This window comes from Juglans microcarpa x Juglans regia, chromosome 6S (assembly GCF_004785595.1).
Source record: "Juglans microcarpa x Juglans regia isolate MS1-56 chromosome 6S, Jm3101_v1.0, whole genome shotgun sequence".
NCBI lineage: Eukaryota > Viridiplantae > Streptophyta > Magnoliopsida > Fagales > Juglandaceae > Juglans > Juglans microcarpa x Juglans regia.
The window spans coordinates 11,236,970-11,252,246 of record NC_054605.1 but is presented as its reverse complement, the minus strand read 5'-3'; the positions used below and the strand labels follow the sequence as shown (position 1 = coordinate 11,252,246).

The 15,277-nt window shown below is 32.6% G+C and overlaps 1 protein-coding gene and 1 long non-coding RNA gene across 3 annotated transcripts in view; one reads left to right on the top strand and one right to left on the bottom strand.

Annotated features, from left to right (window-relative positions):
- The window catches only part of LOC121236494 (FKBP12-interacting protein of 37 kDa-like), a 17,498-nt gene extending 14,675 nt beyond the window's left edge, over positions 1 to 2,823 (bottom strand). For both annotated transcript variants that reach the window (XR_005934776.1, XM_041132940.1), the window contains exons 1-5: positions 2,639 to 2,823; positions 2,499 to 2,550; positions 2,335 to 2,396; positions 1,530 to 1,597; positions 1,382 to 1,418 (exon numbers count right to left, since the gene is read on the bottom strand). Coding sequence is in view for 1 of the 2 variants with exons in the window: in XM_041132940.1 (XP_040988874.1) it covers positions 1,382 to 1,418; positions 1,530 to 1,597; positions 2,335 to 2,396; positions 2,499 to 2,550; positions 2,639 to 2,818 (399 nt within the window). In the remaining variant the exon portion in view is untranslated. The remainder of the gene's footprint in view (positions 1 to 1,381; positions 1,419 to 1,529; positions 1,598 to 2,334; positions 2,397 to 2,498; positions 2,551 to 2,638) is intronic.
- The window catches only part of LOC121236496, a 25,887-nt gene that overhangs the window by 589 nt on the left and 10,021 nt on the right, over positions 1 to 15,277 (top strand). The window contains exon 2 of the long non-coding RNA XR_005934777.1: positions 13,260 to 13,265. This is a non-coding gene — a long non-coding RNA (uncharacterized LOC121236496). The remainder of the gene's footprint in view (positions 1 to 13,259; positions 13,266 to 15,277) is intronic.

Below are 15,277 nucleotides of genomic sequence, written 5' to 3'. Positions count from 1 at the left end.
CACAATCAAGAGTTTAATGTATTTTGAACTTATTTACTTTTAAAGATACCTACTTGAATACAACGAACTCTTCAAGATTTTTATAAGTTAAAGGTGCACTACTCACTGTGGTACGCCTTTTTTTTTAATCGGTACTCACTGTGGTATGCCTTTTCACAGCGATTAACAACAAAGGTCGCAGATGCAAGAGAAGCTATAGACAAATATTATGGTGACTGCTGATTCTTATACATTAAAGATTGTACACCTCTAAAATCATTCATTATGAAAAGAAACTTCAGTTGTTTTTTTTTTTTTATTGGCACCGGTTGTCCAGGAATAGCATCCCGACTAATCCCAGGGGTGCACAAGTCCTCGACAAGGAGGTTCCTGCAAGTGCATCTAAGGTAATTCATAGGGAAAATCCCGCAGTTCGATGGCCCCTAGGAATTGTTTGCACCCAAGAGGATTTGAACCTTAGACCTGGAGGGAGCATACCACCAAGATCAAGGCCTTTAACTTGAGTCCTGAAACTTTTTTTTAGTATGGATCCACTAACAGAAACTCAATGCGAGATCCTGGCATTCAATATGTATACCCAAAAAGTCTTGTCTTTCAATTATTCCACCAATTCATTTTACCAAGTTCAATTTACTTAAATTAGTCAACATTTATAGGTTTCAATGAAACAAGACTTTATGATGACATTGAACCTCACCAAGGCAGGGCACTTCAGACTCAACCCTAGGCAGAAAACCCCAAAAATACCACCCAACCTACCAGAACCATAATTAATCCAAGAGAACTCCGGCTATGGAATCGAACCCAAGATTTCTAGGTCTACAACTCATACAAAGTTTGTCATTTGACTACTAAGCTGCACCTTAATGGGCACAATAAGCTACTATTTGTAACAAGTAGTTTCTTGGTTTGTTAGTTGGTCACTTTTTATTTAACAAATAGGTGAATCAATATTAACCTAGACACATCAAGATTCTTTCAAATTGAGTTGGAACTGCCGAATCAAGCAAGTTATCTGCTTTATCAGTGAACAAAAAGAAAAACCAACTTGTATCTAATCAATTATGAGGTGAAACCTAGCATTAAATATATTCTCTCAAATAGCTAGAAAGAAAAAGATACAAATTGGTATTATTAGTAGTTTTAATCGATTCCACAGCCTCCAAACGCAGAAAGTAGCATATTTAAGACCATATGTCTCAATTTTTCAATAAGAATTATGTAAAAAGTAAAAGATCAAAGTTAAAGAAAAAGAAGTCTGACAAATTAAGTTTGTAAGTGAAATCCATCCCTAATTTATAGGACATTATTTCTTTCCCTTAAATTTTTCCCTAATATATACTGCCACAGAATGACAATGAAGGTGCAAATGAATACATACTTGACACGTTGCAAGTTCATCCTTACAGTTTTGAAGACTGCAAAAGAAAGTTACAGGAAGGATAGATAAGATAATGCAATCTAACAATTACTGGCTTTTAACTTTTTGTTATCCATTAAATAAACATTCATTCTAGATCATAGAATACCTCTCACGAAGTGACAATATCATCCCTGTTGCTACACCAGGAGCAGTTTCTTCTAACTTTGTCTTACTCTGCATTGTGAACAAATGGTTATCTACAACGTATTCAAATAAGATGCACAAAGGATCTTTAGTATTCAAGCATCTACAAATTATATAGAGAAGTAGTGTAATACAATAAATAAGGACCTGCATCTGAGGTAGGTAGAGACTTGGATATATACAAAGTATCAAGAATATAAATAATGTGTTATTCCTATGATTTTCAGATTTTTTTTACTAGTGGTTTGGACAATATTTAAAATGCTGAGAGTTCTGTATGACAAGAAGCTTTAGGCATGCACTGGAGAGACATTCATAAGTAGTGATGGGGCAGACTCACACTATATCATGTCTCAAAGAATCCAAGAGCTAGGTTTACGACTCAACAATGATGTTTCCTGGATTAGTGAAGTCCGAAGGCCACTTATAGAAAGCATTTTCTAGGCCCAGTCCAAGCAATATGCAAAGTACATTAGATACTAATCGTTCTTCATTCATTTACTGATCTTCTAAAAAAACACGATACAAAACTAAAAGTATCATGCCCCTTTCAACTTCCAGGCCCCACAATAGTTGCACTTCATCGGATAAAAGCTTCTTCACTTGGAATTAATGGATAAGAAAAATCTATGAAACTTCTCCAATACATTACTGATAATTTCATGCCTAACTTCAACATGGCAAAATGGATTAATGCAACTCTTTATGCGTGGGCATGCTCTAGTTCACATAATAATAGAATAATTGAACTCAATATTAAATAATACCTTTTTTGAGCCAAAAATATCATCTTCATCGTCTTCAAGATCCCCAAAGCCTCTCTTATCAACTAATTTTTATTGCACAACGTTGGAAACAAATATTTAAGAGAACAAACATACGGTAAGAACATACATCATAAGTTTTTTGGTTTCAAAGAAAAATAACTAACCTGAACGCCTGTTATTATGAGTCCCAGGAAAATGGCCTCCAAAATCATCATCCTGTGTTTCACAAAACGCATTCAATGAAAACAACAGAAGCTAAAGAATATATATTATGCAGCTGACGGGTTGGAAGACTTCGTATTACATCATCGAGATGGGTGTGAGCAGCCATAGGAGTTCGAAAACCCAAGGATTTTGTTTCTTGCCGGAGTCGGAGAATTGGGTCGGTGCCGTCAAAAGCGAAAGTAATTGGGGAGGGAACCGTGTCGGTGTCAGTGTCACTGTCTCCGTAAAGAGGATGATCTGTACACCCAATGCACTGCATGACTAAAATACCCTCTCAACGCACCGTTTTATTCATCCGCTTCAACTATGGTTTGGGCTTGGTTCTATATTACCGGGCCCATCTCTTTCTATTCTGGATCTAAGGCCCATATCCAGAGTTGTTTATTTCTTAAGAAAGGATCTTCATATAAATGTTGTTTATTAATTGGATTTTGATTTACATTACTCACACCCTACACATAATAGCTTTTTCTTTTTCTTTTTTTCTTTTATCATAAGATGTGAGATGTGGAATAGTAAATAATAACTGATGAGAAGAATTATTTTTATTAATTAACAATGATCATGTTGTGAATACAACAATCTATATGAAAAACAATGATCAAAGTGGAGGAACACTTGCCTGATTGGCTTGTGTGGCATGGGATCTTCCTTTGGCTGCCATTTGTCATCATGTGATTGGCCAAACATAGGTTACCATAATTGTTCCAAGGGTATTGAAGGGTTTATTGGCAAATTGGATTTTTAGTTTTGTTTGAATGCATCAATTCAAGAATACGTGGTTATGACGTCCCCGATCTTTTCTTGGGATTTGACGAAGACTAAAGTATTAGGACATGCAAATAAGGTTACATTTATCAATTCATGACAAATAATATACAATGCACCTAGTATGCTTTTGGCATAATGCAATAATCGCAACGAATTTTTTTCTTTTTCTTTTTCTTTTTTGGTTGAATTATAAGTTGCACCATAATAGACTAAATTTCAAAATAATTTTCATAACATTAATATATAAGTGATTCAATATACATCAAAACATATACTTAAATCAAAAGAAACATAGTATTGGAGTAGGAACTCCATAATTACAATTGACTACATAGTTTCGTAATTACAGGTTGAGTCGTTCACATAGCTCGGCTATCAACAATAAGATAATTAGGTCCTCCAGACAGCCTCTTGCTAATCGATCTCATCAAGGCTGGTTCGTCTATCTTCATCATAACTTGGTACAACTTCTACCATTCTGGATGGGAATAGTAGTCGAGACTACTAGTGCGAGATTTTTACAAATCTTAGCAAATTATGCAACTAATCTATCATCTGTTTACAAAGCATGCATGATAATAAACATGGCGTGTATGCATGATTGACATAAACTTTCTTTTACAAGAAAAATAACATCATCGACATCAAAGTTTCATACTTTATAACATGTTTGCTTTAATAAAATGATTTTGTTCATTCTTATACATGTTCTTACAGAGGGTGGACGCCTCATGGTTCCCCATAGACTATGTGCTCTTACTGGTTACCGCACCACATCACTTGTCCTTAGGCCAGTTGTGAATACGTCTTATAGAAATACTTAGACAAAGAAGAATACCTACACCATGAGTATTTTATTCCTTTCATTAGAGATATTCAGACAAAGCAAAATGGATATGCCATGAGTATTTTATTTGCACACCAACCAGCGTTAGATACTTGTGACTTTACTCTGGAGATCTTTTGGTCCTAGTTGAAATTCGTTAAGTATTCTCCATCAATCCAGGAGATTCCACTCCATTTATACACTCCAGAGGGACGTGAGAGTTCCACTAGAATAATCTCTCATTCTAGCATTGGGTTCATAATGAAAATAAATTTCATGCTTAACTCGAAATTCATGACAGACACTCATTCTTTATGACAGATGTTTATGCTTTATGACTGATATTCATGCTTCATGATAACATGGTATAACATAAATGTTTCGGATATTGATGAGAATTTAAATAACACATGGATAATTGACATGGTATTTATTATTTAGCATACTAGCATATACCAAGAGTAAGTTAGAATCTAACTTACAACGTCCTTGAGTTTAATAAATTGATGCAGGCTGAAACAAAATATATACTAAGGTTAGGAATCTCGTTATCAAAGAAAATTTTCAAAGATTACACTAGGGCTTATTTAGATAGTGAGATGAGATGAGATGGTTTTAGATGAATTGAATAAAATATTGTTAGAACATTATTTTTTAATATTATTATTGCTTTAGGATTTGAAAATGTTGAATTGTTTATTATATTTTGTGTAGAAATTTAAAAAATTTATAATGATAAGATGTGATAAAGTGAGATAGTTTCTGAATTCAAACAACCCTAAGCACTAGTAGTGAACCCAACAAAGCTCAAATTTGGCTAAGATTTAGCTAAGGTGCACAATAAACCATTGTAATGGACTCAACATATGAACAATGATTATAGCTTAAGATTATTTGGCTTGCTAAATATTATTCTCATAATAAAATAATTCTATCTTATTGCTACTTTGGTTATCCGCGCAAGAGAAAAGGTTAAAAAGGTGAAAAAGATGAAGAAGTTGTGCTGCTTTTCTCTCTTTGAAACTCCGGCGCGCAACTGCAACACTACTTTCCAAGTAAGTGTAAATAATCAAGTTTGTTGGTGGCCAAACATGAATAGAAATGAAATTGGGTTTAATATGTTAATGTAAATTGTGATTTGGAAAAAGTTTGAAAAATGTATCAACTAAAAGAATATGACCCTTGTAAAAAAAAAGATTGTTACAAAATTATATCCATTAGGAATAATTTGAATGTTAAAAAATTAATATGTACTTTTTTAATAACGAATAAATATTCAAATTATAATTAGAATCAAAATAAATAAAAATGTCAAAACCAATATTTTAATAAAATAGTGATAGATTTGTTGAGTTTGTTATTTGGTGTTGTTAAAAAGTGACTAGTTAAATTTATAAAAGTGAATTCTCTAGCTAAAGTTTGTTGATGCCACTGCTAGTGCTCTTAAAGTACTATTTGCAAATCCTCATCTTAACTCTTTAGAATTTGCAAATAAGCTCCTAAACTTTCAATAATTGTAATCCGGCCTCAAGCTTCACAAACCTCATGTATTTCTATTCTAAATTCATTTCTGAACTTAGAATTTAATGAATCATACAACTACTACACGAAATCCACCAAGGCAGAATCACATGATACACTACATTTCACTAAGTGTAATTTAAACCTAATTGCAAACTAATGGTGACTTAACTGAGTTTTAGCACTTAACCAAATCCTAAATCTGAACGTAGTAACATGTTAAGTCATTAGGATCATATCCTTCATGACCATATTTTCATCATATGAATTAACAAATAGAAACATAACATTAAACATCACAACTGAACCCTGGCACGATGTCCCCTACCTTTCTTTTACAAATGAGAACTCAATAGATCGCAAAAATATAGTTAATAACACGTGGAGTACTCATTTCTACATGGTATTACACAACACTAAACAACTAGTTCATAATATCCAAGAGATAGAATTCAGATCATACCACGGTCCTAAAAATCGAAACGTGAAGTCATTCACTCTTGAGTCTTTTTGACTAAATCCTTATGTGGCATGCTAATTATTTTAAAATAACTCACCCATGATCATCATAATCAAGTTTTAGCTAGGTCTTATGTAACATACTAGTCATAGATTTGGGGTTTATAAATAAATCTTCTAGTTATTTTTCTATTATTATTATTTTTATAATCTTATCAGATTTTAGATTTATTAATTTTAATAATTACTATTATAATTTTAATTGAATTTACTAGAGTTTTGTGTTATTATTAATTCTAATAATTATTACTAGATTTTATCAGATTTTACGTCCTTCTAGAGTTTTGGTTTGAATTCAAATCTTAGTTCTTCCTATCTCCACCAAACCTCATCTCTTGATTTTAGCCTCTAAAATAAACACAATAAACCTCCAAACCCGTACATCTCTCAGTGTTAGTTGTTAGTATTCTAATGGAAGGCCAACTCTCACGTCAAAGCCCTTATAAATCCTCTCTTCCTCTACACAATATTCTCATTAACAAACCCACGATCCCCAACGGCCAAAACCTCCAATGGAAATCAAATTTTCCCCCACACTTCAAACCAGAGTTACGCAGAAAAGAAACAGAGAAAACACTTCCCTTCAAGCTGCAAACCGTGAGCCTTGTTCTCCAGCAGCCACTGCAGCCTCCCTCCCAGCAACCAAGACCACCACAGAAAGCGTCACCTCAGCCCCTTCCTCCCTCTCGTGCTCTCCCGCTGCGATTACCACCCTTCTCTCTCTCCCTTTTGTTTCGGCATAACAGAATCTCGTTCTCTCTCTCTCTCTCTCTCTCTCTCTCTCTCTCTCTCTCTTTCTCTCAGCGTCGCACCTCCCTACCCAGAGAAACAATTGTGTCGCCCACCCATCTCTAGCCACCTAGAGCCACCACGCATCTCTCCTCTCTCTCGGTAAGTTTTTCTTCATCTGCCATTCTCCCTCTCTCTTGTTTTCGGTTTAACAGTTTCTCTATCTAAACTCTCTCTCCCTCTCTCAGCGTCGCACCACCCTGCCCAGAAAACCCAGTCGCGCCGTTGTCCACTTTCGGCCACCTAGTATCACCGTCAAACCCATCTCCGTCGCGTGCCCCTCTCTCGTTGAGCCCTATATTTTTGCTCTTGCACAGCTTTTCTTCTTGATTTGTCCGTGTGTTTTGGCTTAGTTTTTAAGGAAACTTTGATTCACAACGGGCCAGTGGGCCCTAAGTATGTGGTGCTTATTTCAAGTAGACTTATGTTTTTATGGGCCAGGTTGTAACTTTTTCAGATTTTAGTGATCTTTAAATGAACTTGTATTTTAAATTGGATTTGATCTTATAATATTTCAACAATTGTTTTAGTAATTTTATTAGGCTTAATATTAATATTTTAAAGTTGAATTTTTTTTTTCGAAATAAATATATTAGCCAAAGGCTCATTTTTATATGAAAGTGTTTAAAGAATTTGAAATATATTTTTAAAGTATACTATTGAGCCTAATATTTTATTAATATTTCTTTGTTTATTTAGCAGAATTTAAATAAAATTATTATGTTAAGAATAATTAAATGATATTAATATTTATTAGATTTCTTATAAGATTGAATAATTATGATTAAGAAAGGAAAACTATTTTAAGAATTGGGATTTTTTTATGACTTATTTGAAGTAGCCAAGTATTCTACTAAATTATAATATGTTATTAGCATTTAAGTAATTTAAATACTAGGATTTATTGATTATGGTGTTAAACAAAAGATTTATTTGACTATCTTTTAGATCGTGAATTTAATTAAATGGATATTAGTACATATTGTTTCTAGACATATTTAGTGATAGTTAATAATGTGTGTAGATGACGAGTTACGAATTGATATTCAAGAAGAAGCGCAGCGAGGTAAGTAATTTGATTACAAGTTAGGATCATCACAGTTCAGCTTATATACAAGTATTATTCAAGTCAGTTCATTGCCAGCCATTATTTATGCACCACTCATGTCATATGCAAACATGTCATCCAACATGGCATACGATTATGTCATTCCGCTTCATGTTCAAATTCAGAAATTATGATTATGTATGTAATATGTCATGCATATCATGTGTATAAGACATATAAGCTATCTTAAGTTCAAGTACAAGATAAGATAATATCAGTTAATTAGATGGCCATTTAGATTCATGGTACTGATGCAGTTCAGTTTCAGGGTGGATGTGCAAGCCATGGACTCAAGCGTGGTCCACCACAGTATGCCAGAATACTATCAGCGGCTCCCCTCGCAGCCTCGAGACGTGGAGTCGATGCGCAACCTCGCACACAGGGTTAAGTGTGTTGGCCAGTCAAATCAATCAGTTAATTCAGATAAATTAGTCGTGCATATCATAAGCATCAATATGAACAGTCATGAATTTAAACTCTTAGCATAAAAACTTTTATGAAAACCTTATGTTTATTATGTTTACGTTGTGATGGATTTCTTACTGAGACTTCAACTCATTTTAGTTTGTTTTCATGTATTTAACAACCTAGGTGAGGATGATGAATACGAGCAGGCAGGCCAGGATTAGAATTAGTAGTTGATTTAGTTTCAGATTTTTTAGAATAAAATTTACTTTTATGGCATAAATTTATTTAGTTTATTCATTTAATGTTTTTGGAATTAATTTTATTAGACATTTGTCTACAAAATAAATCCTAAAGTTCATTTATTAAATATGAGATCTTTTGCAGGGTTTATTTTATGAAAAACACGTGACACTCCTAACCTACGAGAAAGGGGGTGTTACATCTTAGCATCATTTTAACTATGTCATTACTAAGTTTCAAGATTAACTCAAGCAAATAGGTAAGAACTTCAAAACTTGCACTAAAATCATGCATCCATCAACATACTACAAACTCAATTTAATCCTAAGCTTCATGATTCAAAACAAAGCTTAACACATAGATCTAACTTCTATTGAAAAAAATTTAGTAGATAACAAACTTATACAAGATAATCAATCTAAAGGATATTAGAAATTACATCAGGGTATGAACCCCACCATAAACTAATGTCTTTAACACTTAAACCAAACTTGGCAAGTGAGTGTATTGCTTCATTGCAGCTTCTGTTGGCATATTGAACTACACAAGAATTGGAACGACTCATCAGGTCCTTTGCTTCCTTAATAATATTTTCAATTGCTCTTTTGAAGTTTCTTGTTTAGTAAATTCATTAACTACCAACAAGGAATCACTTTCAATCACAAGATGATGAATTCTAAGGTGGATACTAAGCTGAAGGCCTCGCAGAATAACCAACCCCTCAATCTCCACTGCATTCAAAACAACTTGTTCCTTCTTTGTTGCATACATCATAATTGCCCCTTTCGAATCCCTTAAAATTGCTCCAACTCTAGCAATCGAACCATTTGAAGATAAAGCTTCATCTACATTAAGTTTGAAAGTACCGGGAGGTGGGAATTCCCATCTACAATAATTCTTCAGAGTAGATAAAGGTTTACATTTCAGTTCTTTGAAAAACCTATGCATGGCCAATGCATTTCCCACTGCAACCTCTGCACTCACACACTTCTCCTCAAAGATCTTCATATTTCTTCTATACCAACAACTCTAGCAAATTAGGAAAAACAGCTCAAGCATTTCTTTAGATATGTCCTAAAGAAATCTTAGCACAACATCAAGAAACAACTCATTTGTACTGATATGCATCATCGTAGGAAAATGATTAAGCCAAACTTCATTGAGAAATAGACAGTAACAAAGAGCATGTAGGACATCTTCTCTTTCAGCACCACAAAAAGTACATAGGAGCATGTAGGACCAAAGATTTAAATTTCGTACCGTACCGGCCGGTACGGCCGAAATTTTTCGTTTCGGCCGTCCGGCCGGTACCGGTACTATACCTGTTCCGTACCGGCCAAAATACCGGCCGGTACCGGTCATACCGGCCTCAATTTCGGCCTGTACCGGCCTATATTTCGGCCGGTACCGGCCGATATTTCGGCCTGTGTTTTTTTTTTTTTTTTTTTTTCGTTTTTTCAAACTACAAACTTATTTTTTAACCCTCAATTCAGACTAGACTATTTATAATTTATATATATATATGTATTTGTATATAATTTATTTATATATAGACTATTATTTTAGAATATAATTTTTATATATATTTATATATATAATTTATTTATAGATCGACTATCCCGAAACGCTATCCCGAAACGGTACCGGTACCGAAATATTTCGTTCCAGTGCCTTGACCGGTACGCTGTTCGGTACGGTATTCAAAACATTGTGTAGGACAACTCATTAGTATTGATCTTCATTTATTTGAGGTACTTAGGAGTGTAAGAATGAGAAAAAAATTTGTGGCATTAGTCTCACATGAATATTTAGAATTTTACAGCACAATAAAACGATTTTCATTTTCTGAATAACAATTGTTCAAAAATGCATTTTGATTTATTTAAGAGACTTAGGAGTTGAAATTTTCAAAATCAATTACACTCCAAGTTTTATAGGATTATTTAGGATTTTATGGTGCAAAGTTATTTTCATCATTTTTTGAGTGAATAGTAACTTATGTGTTAGTGTCACGTGGCACGTAGTCTAGTCATTTTCAGATCATAGTGTGGAATGTCTAAATTAATCTAGAGAATTTTTATTTGGACACATGGCAAGATTTTAGCCACAATTGGTAGATAGTTTAGAACACTTGACACCAAGAGAAACTATGAGATGTAAATGTGATGGAAAAGAAGGAAAATCAAGTTTTGTGAGCATGCCACCTTAGCCAAACACTATTCCATCCAACCATCCATTTTGGCTCAAATTAAAAAGAGTTTCAACTCTAGCAAAACCCTAAATATTTGGAATCCAATTTAAACCTCAAATACTTTGTGGAAACTGAAACCCTAGATGGTTTCTCAAAACCTAAATAAAGTTGATTTTAACTTAGCATTTAATCACTTGATTAAATCACTTCTACATGCTATTAACTATTCAAATTCATTTAACTACATTCTTATCCATTCTTTTACACTATAGTATTTTCATTGGACTAAGAGAAATTGGGTTTAGATTTAATAGAAACCGAAACTCCAAACCAAACCCCATTGAAACCCCAAATGAGGCTCACCGAAAAGCTCCACCTCAGTAAGGCTTCTTGGAAAAGTATTTTCACTACTATGAGTGTACTTCTACTGCCTATGTCAGCCCAAAATAGTGGTTGATGGGAGGGCAATCAGCCACTTCACCACCACCTATCACACGACAACTTCAAGGCACAAAACCGTGTGATGTAACCCATGGTTTTGGCATGAATTTGGCTGACAACCCATCACCAAAAAGTCACTCTCATATCCATTCTCAACCCCTCCAATAGTAAATGAGTTGTCCATAGTTTGTCCCTTACACTTTTGAAACACTTTTTTCGAAATAACTCATATAGAAACTTAAGACAGTTTTTCTGGTCTTTCTTACTCGAATTTTTCAAAACCGTTATAATTCGATTCTCATGGAACTTTCTTCAAATAAGTTGTTCCTCTTTGAGTCTAAATTTCATTGGTTATATTTTATGTGATTTTTCATGAAGTTTTAATTAGTGAAAAATCCTTTTAAGCAACCAACGTTCATACTGGCCGAGAATCTGGATAGTGTATGATTCTTTTATTTTATTTATTTTTTGATGAAGTTATTACAAAGATCTTAGTCCGATATTTTTATGATTTAGGTGTCGTTTAGATAGTGAGTTGAGATGAAAGTTCAAAATTGAATAAAATATTGTTAGAATGTTATTTTTTAATATTATTATTATTTTGAGATTTAAAAAAATTGAATTGTTTATTACATTTTGTGTTCGAATTTGAGAAAGTTGTAATGATGAGATGAAATGATATAAAGTACTTCTTGTATCCGAAAGGGATTTTAGAGTTAACATATTAACATGCAAGTTGGATTTAAATTTGTTGCATATTCAAAATTTTTATTAGGAGTTTTGTATGATATGAGAAAGTTGGAAACATTAGATGTAAGAACAACTTATGTTTTGAGTAAATTTGGATCTTTTGTTGTGGAAGCATGCTCCTACAATATTAATATTCACATATATTGTTCTTAGAAATTTGCTTTATGTGTTAGAAAGTTATTTTAAAAATTTATGATTGTGATCTTGAGAGAATGAATTTTTATGCATACTAAGGTCTGATTGGAACACAAACTTGAGGCTCATGGATTGTGTTGAGTTTAATGCTTAAATCAATTTTAGGACTTGAATATGAAGCATATGATGTTATTTCTTGTTGATTTACTTTATGAAAAATTCAAATCTAGTGGTTGATCAAAAACCAAAACATATAGTACTCAGTTTGGAGTAAATGTGCCAATCGATTATATTGGTTGATATTTTAGGATTTTTGTGATCTTTGACTTGTTTGTTCAAGCATGCTAGTTCTTGGAATTGATTTATGATCATGTTAAGAGTATATTTTTGAAATTTTGTAGTTCTTGGAATTGATTTGAAGAATGATAGACCAAGAACATCAAGGGTTGTTCTTTGTGGTCAAAAGATTTGATATTTTGACATGAATGAAAATCTAATTTTATGATTTGTATTTTGTTAATTTCCTATCATGATATTGTGATTTTGGATGTTGCATGATTATGTTTTAATATGAAAGTTGGAGTTTGAAAGAATTGTAACAAAAATCAATAATTTTAGCCTTAGTATGATTCGACCTATGCTTGGTTCTTGTAGGTATGTTGTGTTTTAAATTTTTCTAATTAGATATTTAGATTTAGAATAAGATTTACTTTAAGAATGTAAATTTTGGTGAGTTTTGAATTTGGGATGTGAAATCCAAAAGCTAGGTACATAATCAAATACTATATCATTATATGATATTATTATTATTATTATTATTATTATACTAATACTAACTATTAGTAATCTACTATATATAAATAACTATATAAATCATTACAGTATTAGTACTTATACTAATACTATATCACTATATAATCGATTAATACTATATTAAAATCAAAAAAATTGGATCGATTTGATAAAATCAGAAGTACAGGTTTAGGAATATAACTGGTGAGGTATTGGTTATTTAAATTTTAAAACCGGTGTATACCGATTCAATTCTAAAATATATCAAAAATTAGACCGAACCGAACCGAACTGAATCGGTTACATCCTTAGGTAAAAGGGTCATTTTTACACAAGTATAGGGGTAAAATAATAATTTTATTTGGAGTCAGTGATTTTTATTTCTAAATATACAAGTTAGGAGTTTCTAACTTTTATAAATGTCTTTTTACAGTTCCCGTTATTTCATGTTTAAACTCATTATGCTTCAATCACTATAAGTTAGTTTCTAACTTACTTTCAGGATATTTATGTGTGTATAATCGTGAGAGAAACTATCATTTATGTTATTTATGCATATGTACATGTTACGTTATATCATGCCATGATTTATTTCGAGTACATATTTATCAATTGCACATTCTGCCATGTTATGCCAGGGTTAAATGTTACACATTATGATTATGTCATGTTTATATGTTATACATCATTATTACGTCATATCATTAGTCTCATGTACACATCACGTCATGTCAAATTATATCATTTGTCTTTAATGCCACGTCATGTCATGGGTTTGGAGTTCGTCACAAAAAACAATATTTTCAAGTCAATTGAGTCTTTTATGTTTATTACGACCTCAAGTGCTTAGATAAGGTAACATCCTAGTGGAAGTCTATTGTTCACGCCAGAATATTTAAACTAGTTTGAAATTTTATAGCTTGAAAAAGTACCATCAACAAGCTTCGAATGTGGCCTAAGTAACTAGTCGCCGGAGTAAAGGCAAACACCAATGCCGATGGTGCCAAACACAATTCACATTCAAGTTATACGCACTCGTGTAGGTGCAGATACCTATCATGAGATGCGTACATTACATACTCGCAATGGGTGCAGATACCCTTGGTGTAATGCGTATGCAAATGTACTCACAGCTGATGTAGATACCTATGAGGTGATGTAATGCGATATCGGTAGGGGCACACAACTCAAGGAGAACCGTTTAGCATTTACAATTCATGTTTAATTAAGCAGTTATTATTAGAACAAGATTTCAAGTTCAAGTTCAATTTCAAGTTCTGTTCAGTTCAGTTCACGTCAGTTACAATTCATGTTCAGTTGCAGTCTATGTCAGTTGAGGTCATGTGAACTCATGTCATGTGATTTACCAAGTCATATAGGTGTAACGGGTCCAGCTCAGTTCGATTTTGTACATTTTTTAGAACTGAAGTGGTATATAGCCATTTTGTAAATTTAAGAATCGATACTGGATTGATTCATATCGAAATTGAAACTTCCAACTTTTCTAATTTTGGTCCAATTTTTTTAATTTTACGGATTATCTATGTTAGTAATGATATGATGTTTACATTTACTAAACTATTAGTCTATTTATATTATAGTATAAGTACAGTATTTTATAATAATTAACACGTAGTATATTATTGAATTTAATCATAGTCTATGTAAGTTCTAGACTTTTTATGAGTTTATATCATCAAATATGTAAAAATGTATTTAAAAATATATTTTTCCTTGATATATATATTAATCTTAATATTAATGTTTATGGTTATATATTAAAATTTATATGTTATATTATTTAGCACTTTAGTATATAATATATATAATATAATATTAAAAATTAAATATAATATAAAAAAAAATTATAAATATATATACCAGCCTAATTCGGTTTAAACCAGTTTTTAAAATATGAAAACCGGTACGACACCAGTTTAGGACTAGTTTCGATTCTTAAAAACTAATACCGTACCGGACCACTTACAAACCGGACGAAACCCTTTGGTCCGGTCTGGTTCAACCAATCTTTTCAATTTTTTTTACACCCTACCAAGTCATGCCATATTCACACATGTTCATGTTAGCATTTATGTTTTTATTGCCATATATGCATCTATACATTACTAGTTAAAATTATTTGTTAATTTGCTGAATTTGTAATTAAATCTCACTTGATAGTCTCAACTACCATTCTCTTTGGAATCATAGATCATGTGCCAAGATT